General features: G+C 36.7%; 1 protein-coding gene across 2 annotated transcripts; it reads right to left on the bottom strand.

Moving 5' to 3' along the window:
* Positions 1-2,125: 2,125 nt before the first annotated feature.
* On the bottom strand, positions 2,126-24,397 carry Tmem64 (transmembrane protein 64). Of its 2 annotated transcripts, XM_005328679.3 has the most exons (3): positions 23,350-24,391; positions 9,866-10,021; positions 2,126-5,898 (listed from the first exon to the last, which is right to left on the bottom strand). In XM_005328679.3, the coding sequence occupies exons 1-3, from the start codon at positions 24,145-24,147 to the stop codon at positions 5,707-5,709; spliced, it is 1,146 nt and encodes a 381-aa protein (XP_005328736.3). In that variant the 5' UTR covers positions 24,148-24,391; the 3' UTR covers positions 2,126-5,706. The 2 variants fall into 2 exon arrangements, with proteins under 2 accessions (XP_005328736.3, XP_077873059.1); XM_078016933.1 differs by lacking the exon at positions 9,866-10,021 and having other exon boundaries at positions 23,350-24,397.
* Between the last annotated feature and the right edge of the window lie 2,395 nt (positions 24,398-26,792).

Below are 26,792 nucleotides of genomic sequence, written 5' to 3'. Positions count from 1 at the left end.
AGAAATACCAGTGGGGAACCCAGGTGTGGTGGTACATGCCTGTAATCCCAGCAACTTGGGAGGCTGAGGCAAGAAGATCACAAGATTGAGGCCAACCTCGGCAACTTAGAGAGACCTCAAGCAACTCAGTGAAAAAATATAAAAGGGCTGGGGATGTGGCTCAATGGTTAAGCACCCCTGGGTTCAATCCTTGGTATCGATAGATAGATAGATAGATAGACAGACAGACAGACAGACAGATAAATTTCAGTGGGGAATGAGGAGCAGTAGGCTGTTTCTGGAAAGAAGCGTCTTTGCATCTGATCTTCCCGAATTCTTGGGCAGCAGAAGTTTTTCATCTTTTCCTCTGCCACTGTTCGGGTCAGGGAAAATGACACGTTGGTGGGGCCAATAACAAATTTCCCTTCAGGAGCCCATGGATTTGAAAGCCAAAGCCTTCTTGGCATCTGTGGGTCTTGTCTCTTTGCCAATCAACAATAGCCAATCAACCTAGGAGCAATCCCTGTCCTGATTTTCTCTGTCAAGATCCCACTTGAAAGGCCTCAGGCTGGGGTTGTGGCTCAGCCGTAGAGCACTTGCCGAGCACATGCAGGGTGTAGGGTTCAATCCTCAGCACCACATAAAAATAAAATAAAGGTATTGTGTCAAACTATAACTAAAAACAAAATTTTTTTTAAAAAAGAAAGTAAGTAAGGCCTCATACACATCCAGTAGCCAAATGAAGGGAAGAAAGAAAGATACTCTCAGGTTCAATGTTCCCAGAATCCACTCCATGTTCACCTGATAATTTAATGCACTGCTACAAAACCTACCTAAAACAGATGCCAAACAAAGCTGTTCTACTACATATTTAAAGTGGGAAGATGATGACACAAAACCAGGTACCTTCATTTAAAATCAGAGTAACAAACTGAGAACATTTAATGTTCCCTATCTACCTGTCAAGGTGAACTTAGGATGGGACTCTAAGAGATAAAGAGTATTGAACAGGTCATGCTTCAAAACAGTGATACAGAAAATTATTTCATTAGTAACCAACACAGAATCAAGGAGTTCTCTGTGGTCTTTACTACGTTATCTTAATGATGAATTTTATGTATTCTAGGATAAATATCCTTAAAATGTATCACTATACTTCTATACCCACTCTAAGAATTTTATAATTTACAAATTATTCTTTTGGTTTAGTACATATTCAATGTACTCTTCTATTCAACTTTACTGCATATTTTATGATGTTCGAATTTCTTACCCAGCACACTACCTTATAGAATACCCAGTCACTTTTTAAGACAGTGGAATTAGTAATTATTCATTCTAGATAATCAACTTTGTTAAAACTTGGCAGAATGATTAAACATACTTACCATATATAAATACCTTGTTTAACATTACCACGAACATAATGCTATGCTTAAAAATGTTCAGTATTAAAGTCATAATTATTACACACATTCTCCATACTTAAGAGTGCTGACATGCACTCTAGATCAACCAAGGAGGGCACCCATGGCAGACAGTACTCAAGCCTTGGATGACCGGCACACTGCAATGTCCACATGCTTCTCTAGAGAGGACACCATTGTACCACCCCAGCTGGAGGCAGTCTGCAGCATGAGGTTACTCCTCTGTTTTGGCAGGCAGTTCTGATCTCAAATGGATAAGGAAATGCATGCAACAATATTGGATCTGATACAAATAAGCCACATAGTATTATTCTGGTTGCTAAGATGAAAGTTTTATGGCAGCTGGAATGTGTCTTCAAGGAAATAGTAATAAAAATGAGACAGAAATCAACAAGAAAATTAGAATGGTGAAAGTCCTTTGACTTTATGAAAGCATGAATATCACCATGGCCTAGGAAAAATGACTAACAATTATTGGAATGGCAAGAGACATGTAAAGAATACGAGTATTGGGAGAAAAACTCTGAAGAGTAAGTATTGACTCAAGACACCTTAATCATTTCTCTACAGGGCCTCTGCCATAATCATAACCACCCCACAGAGGGTCCATTATCAGCATTCTCATTTTTAGGAGCACATCCTTCCTTTCCCTTGAATTGTTCCCTCCCATGGGACATGTCTCTATATCCATGGGAAAGAAAGAGAAGAGAGAAGGAAAATAAAATATTATTTTTTATTTTCTCAGGCACACAAGTGATCTGGGATACCAATTATTCAAGACATTTGCTGATTTCACATTTAGAACTTTCTACTTTCAATCTTCAGCCACCTTTGAAAATAATTTGCAGCAATCACTTTGTAGTTCAGAAGTACCAAGTTATAATTGAGTTGTGGAATAAGTTAAAAGTTTATGTGAAATGTGTGAGCTTATTGACTCCTTAGTTTTAAATATCCTGTGAAACAGTGATTCTTTTCCCTTTTTAAATGGCTTTTCAGTTTAAAGCAATGACCTTAAAGCAAATTATATATTAAAAACTTTATTACAACAGAAATCAGCAACATCCGATCTAAAATCTGGACAATATAATACTGACCATCACTCTGAGACAGTGAATAGCCTCTGGCTGAAACAAAATTCTACCACTAAGGCTATCAACCTGGGTCAGACCTTTGTCCCTGAGAGCAGTACAATCATCTTTTTCTCTGCAAAATGAATGGCATGATTTACCATAACATAACCAACCTGGAACACACCTAGTGACTTTCTCAAGCATTCTAAAGACAGCTTCACAGATAACAAATATTGACAAATTTATGTCACAGCACTCTCCCCAAGAGTAGTCCAATTCAGCACTGCACATCAACAAATAGCAATGCTGGAGATATATGCTACTTTAACCAGTTAGCTGAGTTACATAAAGGGCAAATAAGAGTAATGACTGAACTTAATCACCTCACAGGGAGGAAGGAATCTGTTAGTTGTATACCTAATTCTATTCAAAGCCACCTTAGAAAGGTTTGTAGCTGGTTACATAATGCATCAGGGGCAAGTATGGCTGGCATTAAATAAATCCAGTCTCTTCTGAACATAAATTCAAAATGCAGATTCTAATGATGGAGATTTGGTTGTATTATTTTTGCAAAACAAGGAGTACAAATTTCAAGTTGCTGCACATCAGATAAACCAATAGAAATGGACATGAAAACAGTAAATTATATATATGTTTTTAAAAGGAGGTACTATTAAAGTAATGTACATGACAAAATTTGGCAAAATGTAAACAAAATCATCAATAAACCAGGATATGGAAAACTTATGGAAAATCCCAAACAATTAAAGATAAAAATATACCATTCATCAGATTTGGAAATTAGATGGATCATATGCTCTTTAAAATGAGTATAAAGCATTTTTCATTATAAAGCATTTCATTTCTACAAATACATGTGACTGGAAACATTTAATACATATATAATGACTGGAGACAATATTTGTGCAACATAAAAGTATTCTCTAGAAACGTGTTGCTGCCATGTCTGGGATGCAGCGTTAAAGACACAATGAATAAGGCATGGTGATGCTTTGCACAAATGATAATGAGTACAACCCAAACACCCAGCAACCAAATCTACTTGTCAAATAGCTTGATCGTGAGGGGGGGCTGTTGTTTTCTTAGAGGCTGCAAATACTAAAGGAGAACTGCAGCTATAGATCAGTATTTTAGAAATAGTCAATTCATACTGTTTTAAGAAAAAATGAATGATTTATTATATAAAATGATTGGCAGAATACAGAAAAATTATTTCTTTTACCTTTACATATTTAATACAAGTACCAAGCAAAGTATAACATTTTAAAGAACCCACTACAAACTACCAAAAGTACTCAATTTTGGTGAAGTTTTCAAGTCACAAATACTAAAAGTAAATAAATGTACTTCAGAATACATGAAGTATAAAACAAGTATGGAAATAGTGATCTCCAGTAATGGTTCCTTTAACCAAAATTAACCAACAAGCAAAGATGCACAAGAAAAACACTTCCATGTCAGACAGAAAAGAATAAATAAAATATATTGTTCACTGGGATTGTTGAGCTAAACTCATTTTTTTTAAAATGTGTAAATAAGCATTAGGACTCAAAATAAGAATAAGCATATTTCAATATTATATATAATTTTTTTCTACCAATAATAGAAGGAAGGATTTGGAGGCCAATCAAGTGCTGAGATCTAAGTGCCTCTCAGAATAGTGTGCAACTGAAGTCTTCTACCATTACTTAAAGATAATTTACTCATTATGAAGGAAAGAAAAACAATTATAATGAATAGGGCAAAAAAACCCTTATGATTAAATTCTTCTCTGCATAGAGAAGAATTACTTTGTATTTTAATTAATCAGGGCAAAGGTGTCACCCTAATTAATAGGCAAATGAGAGATCTCTGACAAGTCAAATATTCAGAGCCAAAAAAGAGCTACCTACTGGAAAATTTGCACTAATATCTAAAATCTCATTTGTAAATAAACTAATCATTAAGTTTACAATTAAATTACTTTAAAATAGAGGTGACTGATGAATGTTGCACATGTCACATGAATATATGCTGAATTATTGTGTCAATAATCATAAGTGCTACTAATAAATATATTAATTCATGCTACAAGAGAAAGAATTGAGACACTTAATTTCACATTTCAGAATTCCTGAGTCTTATCAGAGAAAAACATGTACTAAAACAAAACAAAATAAACTTACCTATAATAGGGCAAATAACACAAATCTGGGAATTAAGTTACTATTATATTTAGAGTTCTAAAGCTGAAAACTATGAGACAGATATATAAGTACTTCCATGGAAATATAAAGATGATTTTAAAGCTTGATTTTTAAAAAAGGCTAAACAAGGCCACCTGGGTGACATCTTCAATGATGGCAAGCCCACCATTTTAAAGGAATAATATTTTTATTTCAAAGCCTAATTATTATTATAAAAAGGAAAAAGGTTTATTTTAATAAAATGTTTTAGTAAGATTGCAATGGGACAGCCCTTTCATGGAAGATCTAAGCAGGGTACAGCCAATGTAATCAAACTAGAACATGAGTTCTAATTTTCAGCCACCACCCACTAAATAATTTCCCTTTTGCTTTGCATATTACACAGTGAAAATAAAAAGATTATTTTAAGAGCACTTCAGTCCCACAATGTAGGATTTAAGCTTGTGTGAAAAGGTGTAAATGACCCTATAATAATGTGATGCTTGCAAAAATACATTCAACTGAAAATTAATGTCTTTTTTCTAACACAGAAAAGGGAAACAAAGTGGTCCCACTTAACACAACAAAACAAAACAAAAAAACACTGTTTATTCCTTCTGGAAAGACTAAGCAAAGAACATCCAATAATATTACACATTTAAGACTGCATACTTTAACTCAGCTTTATACGTAAAGAAGATGTATACTTTATAAATAAAGATACTAAGCAGAAAAAATATTTGGGTTATTTCTCTGTTCATAAGTACCCAGAAATAAAATAATTAAAATAATTAAAAAACACTAAAGTGCAGACCTATAGGCCATTACAGGCATGATAAAGAGGTGCAGCCAAAATTGCATCTACATTTACACTTACATATCCAGAAAATGATTCTTGCTTTAAAAAAAAAAACTGTGCAATTAAAAAAGTCAGTTTTTGTTTGTGCCGTAATACAAATAGAACTTGTCTCTGCCCACTAGGGAAGTGACTGTTAGACCTTGGACAGCACACTAGGCTCTTGACAATCATACATTTCTTTAGAATCATACAATATTGATTCCACCTCCAGAAAATGTTAGGGTCCTCTTGCTGTAGAATGAAGAGCCACTCGAATTTGGTTGATTGCCTTTAACCAGAGAGGTTTTCAGTTCCATTTCGCAAGCTACAATAGCTGCATTCAATTCCACTTGAGCTCGATGAACTACATAAAACATGAGGCCTATACTTATAATAATCTGTGAATGAAAATAAAATATTAGTTATCAATATTATATACAGAAAAAAAGAAATAATATATATTTGACTTAGAAATGCTTCATACAGAATGCTTCTTAAATGTGATAGGTAAGAGGTTACATATTTCAAATGGCTAACAATCAGTTATTCTCCCTTCTTTTTTGCTTCTCCCAGGAACTGAAGGCCAAAATCTATAAATAACCATTATATGGTATCACGTAAACATACAGCAAATACACTTCCCTTTGGTACATATAATGATGTGTGTTTGATATAAGTCAAACTTGTCTCTTTGTACCAAAAAGCTTCCTTGGAAGGAATAATGACGACAACAACAACAACAAAATATATCTACAACAGATAACAGCTGGCTAAACTTTACTGGTGTAATTAACCTAGTATTATATATATCAGCACAACTTTAAATGTCTACCAGCATTTCCAACCTTACTTAGAAGCACTGCCATTTTAAAAAGAACTAATATGTGCAAACAAAATTAAAAGTATTAAGCACCACATAAACAACTGAAAGGCCAATAAACTTCAAAAGAAAGTAACAAGATATTGGGAGCATGAAATTGTATTAAGGAAAAACAAAAATGAAGGAAAACATAATGATAAGAAAAAAAGGCAATCAAAGGGATACTAGGCAAAGCATTAATCTGATAAAACTGAGTCAGTTTCTAGTCTTGGTTTAACTAACTAGTGATGTGATTTCAGGAAAGTCCCTTAAAATATTTGCACTTAAATTTCCCATTGTTTGAGAGGAATGCGGTTCACCAGAATATCTAAGCATTCCATATATTCTAAATGATTTTTATTCCAAAGTTCATTTGTAACCCAGTTGCAACTGGTGTTATTTACAAAGTCTGTTCTAACCAAAAATGACCCCATAATATAACAGTTTCAATCAAATCTATCATAATTATTAACTCTATGGAAAAAAACCTCTAAATCCAAGTGTTGAAGATGGTGGGGAAGGGAGGGATAGAAGCAGATGGGATAGAAATGAGGATGGGATAGGGGAAGAGAAACCTGAAACTTATGCAAGGGAGTACCAATCCGTTACTCAACAAAATCCTATGTAATTTAGGTATTATTAAATAGGTTTTTATATCTTGCAATTATTCTGTTAGTCCTCTTAATAAAAATAAGATATACTTACTGAAAACTCTTAAGATTGACACTTATGAGTGGATGATAATATCATGTGAAGAGATGAAGCAAATGTTAAGAAAATGAATTGTGTGTGAATGAATGCTAAGTTCTATTTCAGATATGTTGAATTTAAGGTAACTCTGAGACATCTAGAAAAATTCAGCGAACAAGTCTAAACCTATAGAAAGAAGGCTGAATAAAGATGTGTCCAGAGGCAGAGAAGAGGGGTTTTCTTTATACAAATAAATACATTAGCAGCTACCATAGTAATTAGATTTGTCAAGGGAAAAAAAAAAAGTTTTTGGTGTGAGACAAGAAAGCTTAGTCTAGAAACTTGAGAAACATGGATTTAGGAGGTAAACACAAACGTAAGCCAGGTAAGGGTGGGGTGGGACAGGTGGGACAAGATAATGTACCAAAGAAAAGGAAAGGAAGTTTCACTAATGAAGGCATGGTCAACAGAGTTTTAGGTTGCTAAAAAAGGTCAAGCTAGATTACAAATGGAAGTGGATCTGAATTAGATGAGCTTAGTGATGACTTCAGAAATAGTGGTTTGAAGGAAGGACATGGCAGGGCCAGAGTTTAAATTCAAAACCAGTGAACAACTTTCTCAGGCTTCCAGCAAGCATGAACTGGGTACATCCATACACAGATATTTCACCATCTGCCCTTCTGGATCCTTGGTCCTAACAATCTGTACTGACTTTCAACATGCCTTCATTTCCTCCTTAGCCTAGTGAGGTGTTAACAAAAAGAAAATAAAAACATCAGTTAAAATGTAGTCTAGAAATATTTCTAAATGTTTCTTTATGCAAATGAAAGAACCAAACATAGGCAGAAGGACAAGCCTCCTTCAGAAAGCCAGGCACTTCTTCTATTAAGTGAAAAGTAGGCCAAAAATATGGGCAGGAGCACAAGGAGAATAGATTCCTCAAATGGAAACTGAGATGTTTGCCAGTGGAAAGTGTCTGATTTTTCTATTAAAGAAATAAAGAAGTAATCTGTTGGGAATGAAAAGGGAAGTTATCAAAATTATGAGGAGAATGAAGATAGCTAGAAATAGTCAACCTATTTCAGGGCAACAGCAGAAGAGTGAGAAGACAAAGGAAATGGGGATATAGGATAGTGTTGAGAAACCAGGTGAAAACTTACAACCATGAATTAAATATTATCCATCTGTTTGGCTGTATGATTTTGTTCTCAAAAGAATAGGTGCAAAGTAGACCAAATTTGGACTTATTTAGGATTGAGGTTTTGACTGGTGGCAACATAGAAAAATAAATGGCATGGAAAAGAGTGATTAAAGAGATAAACTGCGATCTAAGTTGGTTACCAGTACAAGAATAGCTGTGGATTCCCCTCAATGTCTATTTTGTTTGCTTCCAAAATTTTACTGACACTGTAGATTCTTTTTAGATTGGTGACTATAAAGCTCAGATGCAAATCTGTGGCTGATTTCTAATAAATAAGAATCTCATGAATACACTTACCCTACTAATTTTTAGCTAAGCTTTGTCTCCTTTTCCTATGCTCATTTTCCACTTCAAGATGAAGTCTCCCCCCACACTTTTATTCTTTTATTTATACATTAAATCCTTCCTGAAACAAATTAAGTCATAACTAAAATCAACAAATCAAAGTGAAGCATAAATTAATCTTCAGGGTCTTTTTCCTATAAATGCCAGGGTAAAAAATATGTGCCTTTCCCCTCCTATCTTGTGTCTTAAGTATAAATCTGCCAGCTTAAATAGAGAGGTAAGAAATCACTGGACAAAAAACTATAGTTTAAAAAATACCAGTAACTCCAATGACTGCAGTTGAGTTATTTACTAAGAAGCATATAAATATAAAGTTTCAAATGGTAAAAATCCTCTGTAATCTATAATAAGGAGGAATTCTACTTAGTAAAATATAAGGTCAAAAGAAAATAATGTTTAAAATAGACAATTCATTTTCAGGAAACTCAAAACACAAAATATGCTTAAATTTATATTAAAAATATGAGTCTGCAGTGTAAGTCAGGATTTTATAGCACCTTGGGATGACTATAAACATTATATTACAACATATAGTATACTACAGATTTAATGCATATCAAATTTAACATTATGGATTAACATGCCATATCAACTCAGTAAGTCCTAAGATTTCAAATCTATAAACCTAATAAATACTCAAGTATTTAAAAGTCACTCTAAGTAGCATATTTGTTGCTCAATTTAAGTTTTTGTAGGTTCCTCATCTGGGACAATGGGACAAAATGAAATAATAAGAAATAAAACAAATGTAAACAAATATTTAAATCTAGATACTAGTTATCTAAAGAAAATATAGATCTGGGGGAAAAATTAGTAAAGAAAGATAAAAATTGACAATTCCTTGATGGGCCTTTATTTATTTATATGTGGTGCTGACACTCAAATCCAGTGCCTCACACATGCTAGGCAAGCACTCTACCACTGAGTCACAATCCCAGCCTCCAATTTTTCTTAATGTAAGCCTTCCACATTAGGATGACTCTGAAAATAATCACAGCAAAAAAGAATCCTATTTTTATCATTCCTGAATTTTCTTCTTCAAGAAGACTGTCAATAATTATCAGTTCAGTTCTACACTCTTCCACATAGCCAAACAATTAAAAAATGTTACCAAAATATAAAGCAGTATTAGAGGAACAGGAAAGACTGAAAAAAGGAAAAAATCCTCTTAAATTACATTCAATTAAATCTGTTAAGTTTAAATCAGCAAGGCAATTCTAGAGAGAGAAAGAGAAAAAGAGAAAGAGACAACCCTTGGCCTTAAACTCACCTGTAAACAAAAAACAAAATATCCACTAACACTCTGTTCTGCAATGACATCTTCCATTGTCCGCAGGGTGGTACCCAAGTAAGAATTCAGAAGCTGGGTAGGAAGCAGTCCAACTGAAGATGCCATCAGATAGTTGGGTAATGAGAGATCAGTAATCTAGAAGTAAAGGGAATGATTTGTTACCAAGTAAAATAACATAAAAAAGTGTGTCGAAGTATTTACTCGTGGATTTCTTGGCATGGAGAGAACTGAAATACTTATAAGGCATCTTGATTTTTAAAAATGATTATCAAGGGAATGTATACAGAATGCAGTTTAGAATGAAATAAAAGTTCAAACAAAATTTTAGCATTCTATTATTCTATCACTAAAGGAAAACATCTGTGACTATTTTATCCTCATATGTAAATAAAATCCACACACAGATCAATTTGTCAGAAGTCTTGTTAAGATTTCCTCATGTCATTAAATATTCATAAGCATTCTTACATGACAGTGTGGCTGCTGGCCCTGAAGCCAGATAACCCTAGAATGGCATTTCAATGTTGAGAACTCAATAAGCTACTCTGTCTTTATGACTTTTCATCTGAAAATAAAAATAATTATCCTTAGATGCAGAAAAATTTCATTGCTTCCTTATTTCTTTGTGTCTATGAATGGAATTGTTCTCTTGCTACTATTTATAAAACCCAACAAAACTGCAGCAAAAACCTTTGTTTATTAACCTGTGTGGAAGGCAGCATCTAAAATATTCCAATGATTCAATTTCCTGGTTTTCATGCCCTGTGAGAATCCTTACCCTGGAGTGTGGGCTGGACTGACTGCTTACTTCTTAGCAGACTATAGCAGAAGTGACAACATGTCACTTCTAAGATTAAATTGCAAGAACAAGATTTCCATCTCTTTTTTGAGCAGGTCAGCTGCCATACTGTAAGTAGCTCTATGGAGGTCCACATGGAAAGGAACTCATTCCTTCAGCCAGCAGCTAGCAATGACCTGAGGTGTCTGCCAACAGCCACACAAGTGAGGATGGAATTAAACTAAGTTAATCAAGTCTTAAGATGCCTGTAGCCCTGGCCAACACCTTCACTGCAGAATTATGAGGAAGTCACAGGTCCCCACTAAACTGCATAGGAATTCCTGATCCACTCAATTTTGACACAATAAATGTTTTAAATCTTGAAGTAATCTGTTACATGGCAAAATAAATGACTAATACATTAGACATCTCAGTTATTTTAGGATAGCTCACTAGGAGTAGAATTACTAATTCAAACAGTAAAAACTTTCTGCTGTGTTTCCAAATGTTCATAGTAATTCACATATATTTCAGTAATAACATGAGTATGCCCATCACACTCTTATTAACTTATTAAAATTCAATATATTTCTGTTTAATACAGTAAAAATGTTTCATCATTATTTAATCTGTACTATATTCATTTAAAGTGATGTGAGTTTTCTATATTAATTTTTCTATAGCTTTATTTGTTCACATTTGCCATTTTTTTTCTTGAAATGTTAAGTGTTTTTGTTATTCATAAGAGCTCTTTGTAGTAAGGATAATCTTTGGTCTACTATATGAGCATATATTTTACCCTAAAGCCTGTCAGTCCGTGTGCCCTCCTTTTTTTTTTTTAACTGTCCCCCTTTCTTTCATTCATTCATTCATTCATTCATCATTCATTCATTCATGGTCTTGCTAAGTTACCAGGCCAGCCTCAAGCTACTGGACTGAAGAGATCCTGCTGTCTGGTTCCTCTTTATGTTTTGATACAAGGTTTCCAAATGCCTGTATAATCAAATACCATCATCTTTGCCTCCAATTTTTTCCACTGCTTTTAGTTTACTTTTTTTTTAAAGAACCTATTAGTTTTTACCTTTTTTCTGATTGTTTTATTTTCTAATACTTAATACTAAATTCTTCTGGAGATTATTCAGACTAAAATGAGGATACACCCTATTATTCATCCCTTCCATATGTATAGTCAATTTTCTTAGCATTACATATTAGATAATCAGTAGCTTCTCCTTTATGATATACGTTATAAACAGCTGTTGTATATATAAAAGGGCCCATTAGGGGCTCTATTACCGACAATCCATATTTCAAATCTCATATTGCAACCAAAATTGTAGCAAGGACTATCAGTTCATATTTGGCAAGAAATGTCCAACTCCATTCAAGCCACTTCATTGCTCTTATTTTAAAAATTGCCATTACTGTTCTTACTACTTATTCTCAACAGATCATTCTGTCATTCGAAAAGAAAAATAAATAGTAAATTATCAGGATTAGGTAAACTTAAAAATAATCTGGATAGAACTGGAATATCCACAATTTTCAGTCTTCTTATCCAGAAATGTTTCTAAATTTCTTAAATTGTTCTTTGGTAAACTGTTGTTTACTAAAGTTTGTGGTTTTTTAACTTAAATATATCATGCATTTCCTTAAGCATTTCATGTTATTATTGTTACCACTCTTACTGACCTTAAGAATAGTTTCTCTATACCTGCATCTGTAGATTACTGGTATGTAAAAAAGGTATTGACTACATTATTTAGTTTTTTTTAACTGCTTTTAAGATCCAGTATTTTAATCAGCAATACATTACTCTATAACTACAATCTAATAAAATAATCATGTTATCATAATTTCACTAAAGTTACATTCATTTCTATAGATGGCACACTAGAGATGTACCACTGCCAGTCTAGAAAAAATATTTCAGCAACAGTTTGTTAACAATTCACATTATCAATCACTGACTCAGTATCTATCCATAAAATGTTCTAATAGGTGCTGGAAAGATACAGAAAGCAGGACATAATACCTACCCTTGAAGGATTTACATACTGACAACTGCACACCAAACACCTTAGAAAAAAACAGAAAAGGAGCCTTTGGAAGACTGTACACAGCATTCAATAGTAGAAAGCTGGGTGCAGGGGCACATGCCTAGAGTCCCAATTACTTGGGAGGCTGAGGCAGGAGGATTGCTTAAAACTTAAAAAAGTTTTAAGAAAGTCTGGGGATATCACTAAGTGGTAGAGCACTTGCCGAAGCATGTGCAAGACCTAGGGTTCAACACCTGTTCTCACACATACATACACACACACACACACACAAAAAAAAAAACAGAGTGAGGAGTACAGAGGAATTAAAATCAGATGCAGAAGTAGAGATCAAAGGGCAATTTTGTGGCAAAAGAGGCCTTCAGAACAGGCACCAGAAAGCTACACATGGGTTTGGCAAGCAAAGACAAGAGGAAGAAGGTAGGTGTTTTAGGAAGAAAATGAGCAAAGACAATTTGGCAGGGTAGGCACAGGATGTACTAATGAAGTTGGCAGTACATTTTGGATTATTTAAGGCACAAACAAAAGAATACTGAAAAATAAAGATGGGAAAAGTAACTGGGTGATACTTGTTAGGAGCTTGAAAAAAGAGGAGTAAGCCTGTGCAGAGGTGAGTTTACTTACAGGAGCAGAAAATTTTCTTTAGAACAAAATGTCATAAATGTATGAAATGAGTAATTAAGACAAAGTGAATCATAAAAATTACTATGTTAATAATAAAGCATCATACATTATGAATTATCTTCATAATTAAAGCTACATTACAAAATATCAGAATGCAAAGTTTCAGTCCTTAGCTTTAAATGTAATGATGTTTTTCTAAATAGAATATGTAACTGACATTCAGGGATGACATCAATAATATTCAAATGGGAATGTTAAAATTGGATTTCATAAATCTGAAACAACTCTCAATTCTTTAACAATAATGTTGTCCAATGCATAAAAGTGGTCAAATTAATCCTAAGGAGAAAGTATTATTATTTATAACATACTTCCTTTCTGTCAAGTTGAAATACCTAAAAGAAAGCAAAAACCCAGTTTTAATCTTTGTAAGCAGTTCTACTAGAGTGTTCAATGATTTAACTAGTACAACAATGCAATAATATACAGTTTTTAAACTATTAACAACTTGATTTACATAAAGATTATAAATGATTTCAATTTAGCACTTCCTTTAAGTCAAAATCCTACTCAGAACCTTCACTCAGCTCCATAATTTAGAATGCTTGTTCCCACGCAGAGATTTAATCCAACCCTCTCTCCCCAGTAAGCACTCACCAACCAAAGTTCAAATTTCTATCTCCTAGTTTTGTTTTTTATTTTTTTTTTCCTCCTAGTTTTACTGTCCAGAAAGACATTAAAATGAACCTCAGGCCATCCTACTGAAATTCCTAAGTATCCTGGGATCTCAGCTCAGAACTTGTCTTCCAAATCCAAACACCCTGTAGAAATCTCAACCTAGGATATGAATGTCATTCTGCTGGTTAGCTACTATAATAGATAATGAGTTTCAGGGATGGCAAACATCATCTGATTTTTACCCTTATTCCCAGAGGTTCTCAACTTTACTTGAGTCAGTAGGGGTTAATGTAAAATAGTCCTCCATTTCTTGAAACAAAATAGTACCAATCTGGAGTACATGGAGAGGAATAAAAAGCCTTAAATCTGAAGAGCAAGAATTGATTGACCACCACCGAACAGGTCATTTTTGAAGCTGACTATAAAAAGAACCTCTAGATTTATCATTCAGACACAGCACAAAGTACAGATCCCAGGTCCTCTCAGACACAGCACAAAGTAGAGTTCCCAGGCAGCCCTGCAGTTCTTCATTTTCTAAGTTTACTTCTATTTACAAGGGCTTTACTGGCTTTAATTTAATCCATGAAGAAACTACCGTTTTTTACGTAGACTGCATCAAAGGATGCAATGATGAATTTAAAGGCAATCCACGTTCAAAAAAACCCTCAAATTTTATCCATAACTGTGAATTAAATATTATTCTTGTCAAATTATACCTTCCTACATAGGTTATGTTTCTAGGTTTATATATTTGGGGTTTTTTTTGGGGGGAATGGCATTTAAACTCAGAAGTGCTTTACCACAGAGCTACATCCTCAGTCCTTTTTTTGAGACAGGGTCTTGCTAATTTGCTGAGGCTGGACATCAACTTGTAATTCTTTTGCCTCAGCCTCCCAAGTTGCTGAGATTACAGTTAAGGTATATTATTTAAATTATAATTAAATATTACATTGTAATATTATGTAATATATTACATAGAAAAGTCACAAATCCCTAAGATGATTTTAAAGGAACAGTCAAAAGGAATCTGTAATTCTTTAAAAAGGTGAATTAAGAAAAAACACTGTGTTCACTTCCTTCCCTATACACCTCTTCTTCTCTTTTTATGTTCCCAGTCTCAGTTCTCCTGAGACTGTTACCCAGCTTCTCCTTCATTTGCCACATCTGATTACCTACTGTCTTTGTCAAAGGTACCTTCTAAATTTCTAAGGAAACTGTCTACCACCTGGTTCTATTTCTAGTGTTTCCTGTCCAGTTTTGATACCTAGATTACCCTCATTCACCAATTAGGCTAAATCCTAGAATTTTTTTTTTTTTAATGTAAATCCAGTCCTACTTAAAACTCTGGTCTACTGTCATGTGAATGAGATTCAGGTTCTTTAGCATGCAAAATGCTTCATAATTTGACCATCTCGTACTTCACATACACCATATGCCAGTTGCATCAAAATTCTCTGGATTCCTAGAACATTCCTTGCTCTTCCCTCTAGACCTCTGTACATTGTTCCCTCTGGCAAGGACATGTACATCGTTCCTCCCATTCTTTCTGCTCTACTCTACAACTATCTTTCACTACTTAGTCATCATCTCTGTAGCAGAGCTTCCCTGATGCCTAAGTCTGCACAAAATGTTTTCAAGGACTGTGAGGAAACAGTGAACTTCCTTGTCTCCTCACACAGGACAGCAACCAAACCTTTCATCATCTGTTTGCCCTTCGCTCAGACTGCAACTTCTGCGAGAGAAAGAACCTATGTTTCCTTCATTTATGTTCCTAGACTTAGCACAATGTCTACTAAATATTAGGTACTAAATATATGTTGACTGGAGGCTGAAAAGATCAACATCAAAATTGCTTTTTAAAAAATAAATATGGAGGGGCATGAGTTGTGGTTCAGTGGTGGAGCTTACCTGGCATGTGTGAGGCCCTGGGTTTAATCCTCAGCACCACATATAAATAAATAAAATTAAAAAGATCCATTGACAATTAAAAAAACTATAAATAAATGTGGAGACTAATGACAGTTGTTAGTTCATAAAAAAGGTTAAGATGATAATTCCATTTGAAACTAGCTATTCAGAAACTAAGAATACTCCTGCCCTAATACAGAAAAATGTCATAACTAAAAATGAACTCATTATCAGCAAAATTTATACCATGATATAACTAGAATGTTTTTTTCTTCACTGGACTGCTAGCACCCTGAGGGATGAACTTTGCTATACTGCTATGCAACTCCAACAACAGGAACAGCAGCAGGCACAGGGCCTCTACCAGTTATCTGCTGAGTGAAAACTAAGAGTACCCCAGTAAACTTTGTGGTGAATCTATTGTTAAGGATAAGATGCTCTAGTTAGATGATAACCCTGAGAGTACCAGAAAAAAAATTTGCCACTGAAAACAATTAAAAAAAAAAAAAAAAAAAAAAAAGCAGGGCTCTAAGGGACTCCACTCTAATATCTGGAGATGGCCTGAAATAAAAGCTGCTTTTACTTCCATGAACAGAAATGGTTTGGTCAGTATGCCTGCCTGATGCAGAAAACATCTTCATATATACAACATTTTTCATTAGTTCAATGTTTCTAAATCAGGAACTGCTTTTAATGGTCCACAGATTATTGGCGGGGGGCAACAATCTATTTGAGAATATGGTTAACACACACACTTCCTCCCAGCAGGAAAAAAAACACATTTATTAAATATATATGACAAAATACCCATTACATCAAGTAAAAGGTCACAAAAATCATTTATAACATTAACTCACAATGTCATAATGAGAAAAGTATAATAAATGCAAAGAAAGGAAAATTATTTAAATGTTCATGATTTTTTCTTCTTTTTATTTGCTATATTTTTCAAAGTCTTTACAATGAACACTTATTTTGTAAGAGGATAAAACAGATACTGTTAAAGTAAGTTCTAATAAGATGTCTCTGCTTTTAAGATTTTTTTTATTAATCTAGGAGGGGGTATTAAGACATGCTACATACACACTGTTAGGATAATAGGCTCTGATAAAAATCTGCACTTTAAGCCTATATATGACACAGAGAAACTTCAAGCTGATAAGAACATGGAAGTGGCACAATGAGCAGGAAACAGTTTCGAGGAAATAACTAATAGTTAACTGTATTCAGTGGTACTGAAAGGTCTGAGAAAGTAGACTAAGATGACACTATATTTTGTCAACCTATTTTATTGCTCAGAGTCAGACTCCAAGATTTTCCAAAGCAGACTGTCTTTTCAAATTCTATTCTGCCTGAACTATACCACTGGCTACAAATCAGTATACTTCAACAATAATAAGAAATAATCACCTGACACACTGATGCAGGGACAGGTATAATGACTTATCATCCTTACCAGAATCTATTACAGCTTCACCTATAATATAGAACAGGAACATAATAACAACTTTTTTCTTTTTACAAATATACTATTACTAAACACTTTAAGGGGGAAAAATGTTGAGATTTTTTAAAAGCAAACTAAGATTTTTGTCTAACTCTTCTCATTTTTACAAATAAGAAAACTGGAGACAAGACCATTAAAATGAGTTCATCAAGGTCACATAGACAATCTGAGCTTGTGTTCCTAAAGTCAACAACTCAGATTTTACCATATTTGTGGCCTTACAGTCACCTGCCAAAAACTTATTAAATTGTAGTAAATATCAGTTCAGTTATGAACTAAATTACTAAAAGTAACTTATCTTCTTGATAAGTCAAGGCTTTAAGGGCAGAATCTAAGAAAACTGATTCATGAATAGTTATCATGACATTATTTGCCATCAGTATTTTAGTCAGGGCCCCTTTGCTCAAAAACAAAAATCTTTTTACTGCCGTTTCTAATCTATTGTAATATCAAACAAATAACCCAAGAAATAGTTTGGTAACAGAATTATGTTAAGTGGTTCTTCTGAGAAATGAGCCAGGGTAATAGGCAAGGCCTTGCACTTTTAAAGTACTCATTATTTTGTTTGCATTTTTACTAACCGTACTAATATACTGTTTGTTTTTAAAAAATCAGGTAATTTAAGGGACTCTTTCTATAATTGTAATGGCTCATACTTGATGGCTATTTTGCTGCAGAGAGAGAGAAACTTTTTCCATTGTCAGGTGGTAAGTATTTTAGGCTTTGGAGGCTCAGGGTCTGTTCCAACTATGTAACTTTGCTGTTTCAACTTAAAAGAAATCAGAGACTGCACACATGAATGAGCATAGCTGTATTCCAATAACATAATTTACAGATGCTGAAATTTGACATTCATATAGTTCTCATGTGCATGAAATAAGTTTTCTTTTGATATTTTTCCCAACCATTTAAACTTGGAAGAAGCTTGTATGCCACACAAAATTGGGCTACAGTTTGCTGACCCCCTGTTCTAACATCCTGGGATGAGAGCTAATTCCCCTCTAGTGAACCGTGCACAGTACCTGACATGTGGGCCGTCAATGTTTTGATACATAAGGCACTCTAGGACTAATGATCCACAACTAGAATCCTGAGGGGTCTGAGAAAGTTAGCTCTTCTGGACTAACACTACCATGTGCAAAAGTTAGTGATTTTATTTGTCAGCCTGTGGTTTGGGGGCAAGTAATTTTACCGGTTTATGTCTCAACTGCCTCAGCAATAAGATGAGGACTAGTGTTAAAACTGCATTAAATAAGTAATGTGTGAATGACAAAACAGTGCCTGGCAATTCGCATGGGAAATAAAGATATTTGCTATGGTAAAAAATTTGAAGTCTCAAGATACTCATTTTGGATTGCAGAGGATGGAAAGAAAAAAATAAGCAAACTGTATTTTTTGTCACAAATTCACAGTAGATGTTATTAAACAATGGGAAGTCTAGATCAAAGAGTAACTATAATTACCTCAAGATGCCAAGGTAAATATGAAAACCAAGTTTGATTTCAAATTTGTGCTATCTGTCCTCTATATAACTCTGCCTCTTAGGATTAATACTTACTCAAAAGACTGTTTTGTGGTGATTAAAGAATATTATGTATGTAAATTTGCTCTGCAAGTTGGAAAGTAGTATACATTGTATGAGTAAGATAATTTTTCACACACTGTTTTAGGTTTTAATTTTAGGTTTCAAAACAAAATTTCCCAAGTGGATTTGTTTAAAGAGAAAGAACTCACCAGAGTCTCTGACTTCTGAAGTTTTTCTTCAATCAAAGTGGAAAAAAAGAATGTTTTTAGGATCTCCTGGAGAGCAAGCTAATAAAAACATCAGACCCCTTTGGAAGTTGCAAGCACCAATATGTATTCTGTTGCCCATAAAAACCAATTATCATGTAATATTTTGGGATCATAGATAGCATTTTACAGAGTAACTTAAAAAAATCTCCAAAGGGGCATCACAGAGTTTGCAATTTGTAATTTGTCAACTAGTTTTTTCTAGATGGCTTTAATCTTTTAGAGTTTCATCTCCTACATCTACCTCAATGGTCCCTTCTTACGAATCCAAAGTTTCTTTTTTCAGCCACTGATAAAAAAGAGAACCTCAAGTTTCAAGCCTACATACAGGATTTCATTTGCTATATTTATATCAGAAATATGTCCACCTCTTAAAGCGCTGAGGATTAAAGATGCACATTAAAGAGCACATAGTAATTAATCATGGTTTGGAAAGAAAGAGGTTATAAAGGTAAATCAAGAATATATGATATGAAAGTCATTCTGAAGGGAAAAGAAAACCCATTTGAGGATTTCATGCAGGGAAGTACCAAGATAAAGATCTTTGCTGGATAATGATGGGAGAACTTAGACATAGTAGAGGAAAAGATGAATGAGGGAAGTGGCGGTGAGCTGGACTAAAGTGTTTAAGAGGCAGAATCCAAAGGATTAGGCAATAACTGGACATGAGGAGTGAAGGAGAGGGTAGTCAAGTGCCAGAATCACTAAGACTGTACCACATGCTCCAGTTCTTGTTCCTTCCTGGCATACCCATCAACCCTTTGGATTTGGCTGTGGCCATGTAATATTTTCAGGCCAGTTAAGAGTGAGATTACTTACAGGCAGAAACTTTAAAAGTCAGGTGCAATCCCCCATAAAACAGTAATAAAGTACAGGATGGTAGTTTTGTCAGCATGGATCTCAGAGTAAAATTGACATAAAACCTTCTCCCAAATCAAGTCTGACCTCCCCTTGAGTCAAGTGGAATAAATATACCTTTGCTTGTTAGTCCCATGAGATGTGAAAGTTGTTAATGTAGCACAATTCAGCCTATCCTGACTAATCCAGTAAGAAAATAATCATGGTCATTTGAGATATGTATCCAGATAAGAAGAGAACTTAGAAACCCAAACTATAAAGTTAGAAATCTGTCTGAATGGGCAGCAAATCAGTAGATACACGATTAAAACATTAAGAAAAATATAACTTTACCAATGTTATTGCATTTTTCAGAGAAAGAAAATTCAAACATATACTTGAGAAATCAAATTGTTTATGGTTTTAGAATATTATATTATAAACTATTTGGTACATATCTTGTATTTTGAGAATTTCAAAAAATTGAGTGTCTTTATTTCTCCTTTTCTTGAACACATGGGAGAAGGAAAGACTTATGGTTAAGAACAGAAAAACAAGGGAAGCCTCTTTCTTTTTCCAATCAGGTCTACCTTTAAAATGTAAATGTAACTACTTCCACCATTAATAATAAGAACTAGCAATTATTAAGCAGTGACTATATGCCAGGCAAAATACTTAATATTTGGCTAGCCACAGTGGTGCACACCTGTAATTCCAGTAGGTCAGGAGGCTGAGGCAGGAGGATTGTGAGTTCAGAGCCAGTCTCAGGAGCTTAGTGAGACCCTAAGCAACTTGGTGAGACCTTGTCTCTAAATAAAATATAAAAAGGGCTGGGGGGACTGGGGATGTGGTTCAGTGGTTGAGTAGCCTTGGGTACAATTCTCACTACCACACACACACACACCAAAAAAAAAAAAACACATTAATAGCCTCACTACATTAGTTTATTTAACATTATACTCTATACATTTTACAGATGAGGAAACATAGAGAAGGCCACACAACAGAGACTAAGTTAGGACTATTTCCAAAGCCTATGCCTCATATAACCACTATACGTAACTTTCTCAAGGATAAGTCCTGATAAATTGAGTTTAAATGGAATTTTCTTTAAAAATGGAAATTTCAACAATAGGGAGATAAGTAGAAAACAAAGAGAAATATGCTCTAAAAAAGGCAGATGCAGGCAGTCATGAGGTGGATAGAGTAGATGCAGGATGAACAATATTTAATAGACATACCCAGTGGCTTCATAATCTACCCTGCTTACGGTTATGAGTAAGAATTTTTCATTAAGATGCACTCACTGTATCAGCAGATTCTGGGTTCAAACCTCAGCTTTGTCATTTGTTAGGTGACTCTTTACAACTTGCTGGATGGTTGAGTCTCCATCTTTCTCAGAAAATTGGTGACTATATTACCTACTTCAATAGACCTTTTTTTGTTCTTCTTCTCTTCTGACCCCACAATATCAAATTAAACAATGCCTCTCATCAAACTTGGTTTCAACAATATGAATACCTTATTTCTAAGTACAAAAACCTTATTTCTAAGTATTTCTAAGTACAAAGTACAGTCTCTTACATACTTAATACGTAAGAGACATTATCAAAAGAAAAACCTATTATCAAGCAATAAATGTATGAGTTATATAATATGCAACAACAACAAAAAAATAGGACCATGAGTTAAGACCTACCATCAGACCACAGTTCCAAGTTCGATACCATCTATTTACTGGCTAGGTATCTATGGTTAATAGCAGAAACAAGAACCATAGAAAACAAAAGCCAACATGTGAGTGCTTGCTAAGCCAGGCTGTATATATTCATTTAATGTAATCTTCTCAATAACCCTATCAAGTAGGTACCATTACTTTTCCCATATTACTAAGAAACTGAAGCGCAGATAGAATAAGAAACTTGACCAAGGTCATCAGATTCTAACACACACAAACTCAAGAGCAGCAGCCCCGTGCTCCTAATTAGTAGACAATTAACATTATATAATAAGTGCATAATCACCTTCTGCAGGGCTGACTTAAGGATTAGAAATAATATATGGAAAGATCCCAGAAAGACAGTCAGCACAGAGTAGGTGAATGAGAAAAGGCACAAGGATACAAGTTATACTGCAGGATAAAGCGGAACCATCAGAAATCAATCTATACAGCTTCCTTAGTGCCAATCTTCTTTCAAAGTCTTAGGACAATTAATGTATTACCCAAGATTGGGTCAAAGTTCATGTGTATATTTCATAATATAAGAAGCTATGAAAAGGTAAAAAATTAAGGCTGAAACTATAACAGACTACTGCTATATCACTGTACTTCAATAGTTTTATTTTAACTGTAGGGTTGAGATCCTGGGACTCTATGAACTCGGTAGTTTAAAATCACTGAATTTGGGAAACTGAGTCATCTAATTTGAAGTCAGATGAGTTTAATAATTTGTTCCAAACTCAAAAGGTTTGTAAAGACCAGATTCCTTTTTTCCAACTGGATGGTCTCCTCACTAGTAGTATTTCTATCTTAAGTCAGTTGCATAGAGAAAATGCACATTAGTTATGGAAACCTAAGTAGAGTAAGCAGAATATATGTACACAAGGGCAGAAAAGCTATAGGGTGCATATAAATAAGGAAAATAGATGATCATTGAAAAAAAGGTTTTCTGTCCTATTTTGTTTTATTTACACTCAGTAATTTCAAGATAAAGTTCCTCCAAAGAAAGATAAACAGGAGAATTTTCTCCTTTACATGATATTACAGCAAATCATTTGAAGGGGGAAAAAGTCCTATTATAAATATAGAAAACTCCAAATTCAGGAGAATTCAGTGTTCACTTAATTATGTCTTTCACGTCCCTATCACCAGAAACGAGTCAAAATCCTGGATGCATTTATGCAGTTAAGAGAGAAAACTAGTAATGTGAGGCTGTACTCCCAAACTCCTGCAAAAGTTGCTACAGAAATAAGGTAACAAATGTTAAAAAGGGGCATTTTCATTCATGTCCCCCTTCACAGTTAAAAGGATTCTGCATTTTTTATGCATTTTTAATGCCCCCCCCAAAACACTTCTTTCTCCATCAGATCGCCTTCTGAGAACGCATCTTTGTTTTGTTTTACTTGTAGGATCAATTTCTCAGGATACTATGCAAAGTAACTGTTAACTCCTATTGCCAATGTCACTTCTCCGTTGGTATTTACCTGCTGAAGCACCCTCCCTAAAAGCGAAAAAGACGGCTCAAAAACAGACCTGGAGAGAGACCAGTAAGACACCACTTACCGAAAACACTGCATTCTGAAGCCCAAAAGGTATGGGGGTCAATCTGGCCAGCGCCACCACCTTCAGGCCGCTTCCTCCCTCCACGACGCGAATAACAGCGCTCAGCTTCTCGCTACTCTGGATCTTGGCGGCCACCCAGGCGGTGAGCAGCCGCTTGCAGACCACATGGGCGATGAAGGTGCCGATGAGGACGCCCACCACCATCAGACCCATGCCCAGTACGAAGCCATACAGGTAGCCGGCGGCTACGTTGAGCACGATGTAGCCCCAACCGCAGGGAAATGAGACCACGATGAAGCCCACAACGAAGAGCAGGACCCCCAGCAGCGAGTCAAGGCTCTCCACCCAGAGCAGGAGGTGCTGCAGGTAGCGGCGGACCAGGGCCAGAGAAGCGAAGCACAGGGCGGCCAGCACACAGACCAGCACGAGGCTCCGGCACCAACAGGTGCTGCCGAGGCAGCAGCAGCGCCAGTTTCTCACCTCGGCCACCCCGACCACCACGCCGCCGCCGCCGCTGCTCCCGGGGCCGCCCGCCAAGGCCCCGCCCGGCGCCGGCACCTCAGAGGCCGCGGGCTGACCGTGGCGCTCCAGATAGGCGCCGAGCAGGGCGCCCGAGGCCGCAGCCGCGGCTGCTGCCGCGCTCGCCCCGCCCCCGCGGGGAAGGCGGTCCGCCGAGTCGTCCCCGCCCGCCGCCCGCACCAGGGCCCAGCCGGATGGCAGCTCTGCGCGGCCCGGGCGGACGGCGTGCTGCAGGAGCCGGGGGAGCGCCTGAAGCAGACTCCCGCCTGGGCTCCGCATGCCTCCGCCCGGCGCGGGTCCTCTCAGCCAGCCAGCCTCTCCGCCGCGGCGCCCGTCAGGCGGCAGCCCTCCATGGCGCCCCGCAAGCTGGGCCTCGACCCCCTGCGTCCGCTTGGGTGACGGGAGACGGCTCGCAGAAGGGCGAGGAATTGGCTGAGGAGCGACAGTCGGACAGAGAGAGGGGGAACTCCAGACCCCTCCGACCGAGTCCGCCCCTTTTCGGCCAGAAGGGGCGGGGCTGCGGGCGCGCGGGGGCGGGTACGAGCCGCGTTCCGGCCCCGCCCCCGTGACGCACAGCCCCTGAGGCTGAGGGCCCTGCAGCGTCGGCGTTGGCAAGCCAGCGCCTGGAGCCCTGGCTGTCCGCGGGGAGGGGAGAAGAGCCGCGGGAACACACGCGCCGGGGCAGGAGCGGCTGCAGTGAGGCGGGAAGTGGACGCTGGGGCTGAATTGGGGGGCGAGGGACTGCGCGCTCCCGGCCTTCCCAGACGGGCGCGCCCGTGCCTGCGTGTCAGTGCACGCGCTCTTCTCAGACCAGGAGACCCCTGTCCGCTAGCTGGTTGGATTCTCGTCCAAACCTCGAGTGATTTCCGCAGTAAACCCTGATCCGGGTTGGCAAGTCTGTGGCACTTCCATCCCAGCAGTCTTGGCAGACGTTGGGGGGGGGGGGGCGGAATTCTTGGTGTCTTCTGCGGAGGATTTGCTAATTGCCCTCCACCCTTCCTTCCTTCTTTAGGAGCTGAAGAAATGGAGTATGAAAGGCCACCCTTGACACAATGTTCCTTCTCACTCCAGTGGTTCTTTATTGAGTGCCTGTACCACTGTACTAGAGGCCCTGGAAGAATGCACAGGAGGACATTTCTTAAGGGGTTGTGCCTTCTCAAACTCTTCTTCTTTTTTTGCCCTTTTAATGTTAGTGTTCCCCAGGTTCTCTTAGTTGTGTACACATCCTGATGGAATTTTTCAAACTCAGCATAACTTGATTGATAACAACTTGGGCTCTGGTGGAAAACAGGTTTAGTACCTGTGTAACTGCTCAAGTTGTTAATCTCTCAATCCCAGTATTTTTTGTAACTGCAAGTTAAAAATAGCAAGAAGATTAACTTGGTATCTCAAATCGGTGTTAAGTAAATGTTATGTGATGGTATCCACACATAAAAGTATTATCGAATGTAGACCTGCTCTTTCTTTTAAATTTCTCACCTCAGTTGATGACTCCACGTCCAGTTCCCTGCAAAATAACTAACCAAGACACTTTGGGTTCTTGCAGATGAGGTGCATACTTGCTCCTTCACATCATTACACTCAATCCTCCCTGTTTTGACCTGGTCGGTAGGAGTCCCTCCAATGTGCTGGGCACATGCTGCTTCCTTCACCTGCTTTTCCAACTCCTGTGGCTCACTTGCAGACCCTGGTCCTACTGTTTTCTCCTCATTTAGCTGAATTTTCACTTCTTGTCTGGAAACATTCCATACTACCTTCCCATTACCATCACACCCAATTGGAATTTCCTGTCCTCTCCCAGGTTACCTTTCTACATAGTTATTACCACATCTGTCCCATTGTGTTGTAATTTTTCATTTACATCACTGTCTCCCTCTTCAGACTTTGAATTTCTTCTAGGTGGTCCATTACTTATTTAATCAAAGAAACAGTATTTATTCAAAGTACAAATTGTTGCAGAAATGAAGAACGAGGAAGCAAAAGACTAACAGAAGACGTGCCCGAATTGCCTGGGCAAGAATCCATAAGAATCTGAAATAGGGTAATAGTCTGGATTTAGTAAAATGGGGATAAACTACAGAGAAATAGTGATGAGTTTGATGGCTGATTAGGTGTTGGAAGAGAGAGATGAATCAAGAATAACATCTGGGTTCCTTATTTAAAGTAGTAGATAGATTATGGAGGCACTGACCAAGAGAGAGTACAAAAACTTTGTGGGAAAGAATGAGGGCTCCAGTCCTGAGATTTGAGGTGTCTATGATACCATCCAATGTGGTATTCTAGTTGATGATTAAAAATATGAACATGGAGTTAAAATTCTGACTTGGTTTATAAGCAGCAGGGTTATGGAAAAGCAAATAGTGGTAGGTGTGCCAAACAGTTCCTATTCTCTTTCAGGTATATGGAAAAGTTGTGTGTTCTAGCCTTTTTATGTTTGGTTATGCTACATAACACATTCTGTCAGTGAATTGTGAGGGTAACATTTATTTGCTGATGCAAGATCTTCCAGAACCCATTTTCTCTTTGCCTTGGCAATCAGTGATGTTCCAGGAACTATATGCTCTATCATTGTTAGTCTTGGAGGGAAGACAATTCAGAATACAGTTCCAACTACCTCATGATGGATATGTAAAGTAAGTGAGAAGGAAAGTTTGTTTTAAGCCACTGAAATTTGAGAGTTACCATAGCTGATCTTTGTCACTCCTGACTGATTGGAATGAGAAAATAAGGTTTAAAGAATGAAACCTTTACTGGGCATGGTGTCACATGCCTATAATCCCAGGGACTCTGAAGGCTGAGGCAGGAGGATTGCAAATTTGAGGAGGCTCAGCAACTAAGCAAGACCCTAAGCAATTTACTGAGAACCTGTCTCAAAATTTTAAACAATAAAAAGGGACTAGTCATGTGGCTCAGTGTTTAAACAC

Source organism: Ictidomys tridecemlineatus, chromosome 7, assembly GCF_052094955.1.
Source record: "Ictidomys tridecemlineatus isolate mIctTri1 chromosome 7, mIctTri1.hap1, whole genome shotgun sequence".
Lineage (NCBI taxonomy): Eukaryota > Metazoa > Chordata > Mammalia > Rodentia > Sciuridae > Ictidomys > Ictidomys tridecemlineatus.
The sequence above is the reverse complement of the archived record's forward strand: the minus strand, read 5'-3'. Positions and strand labels throughout refer to the sequence as shown.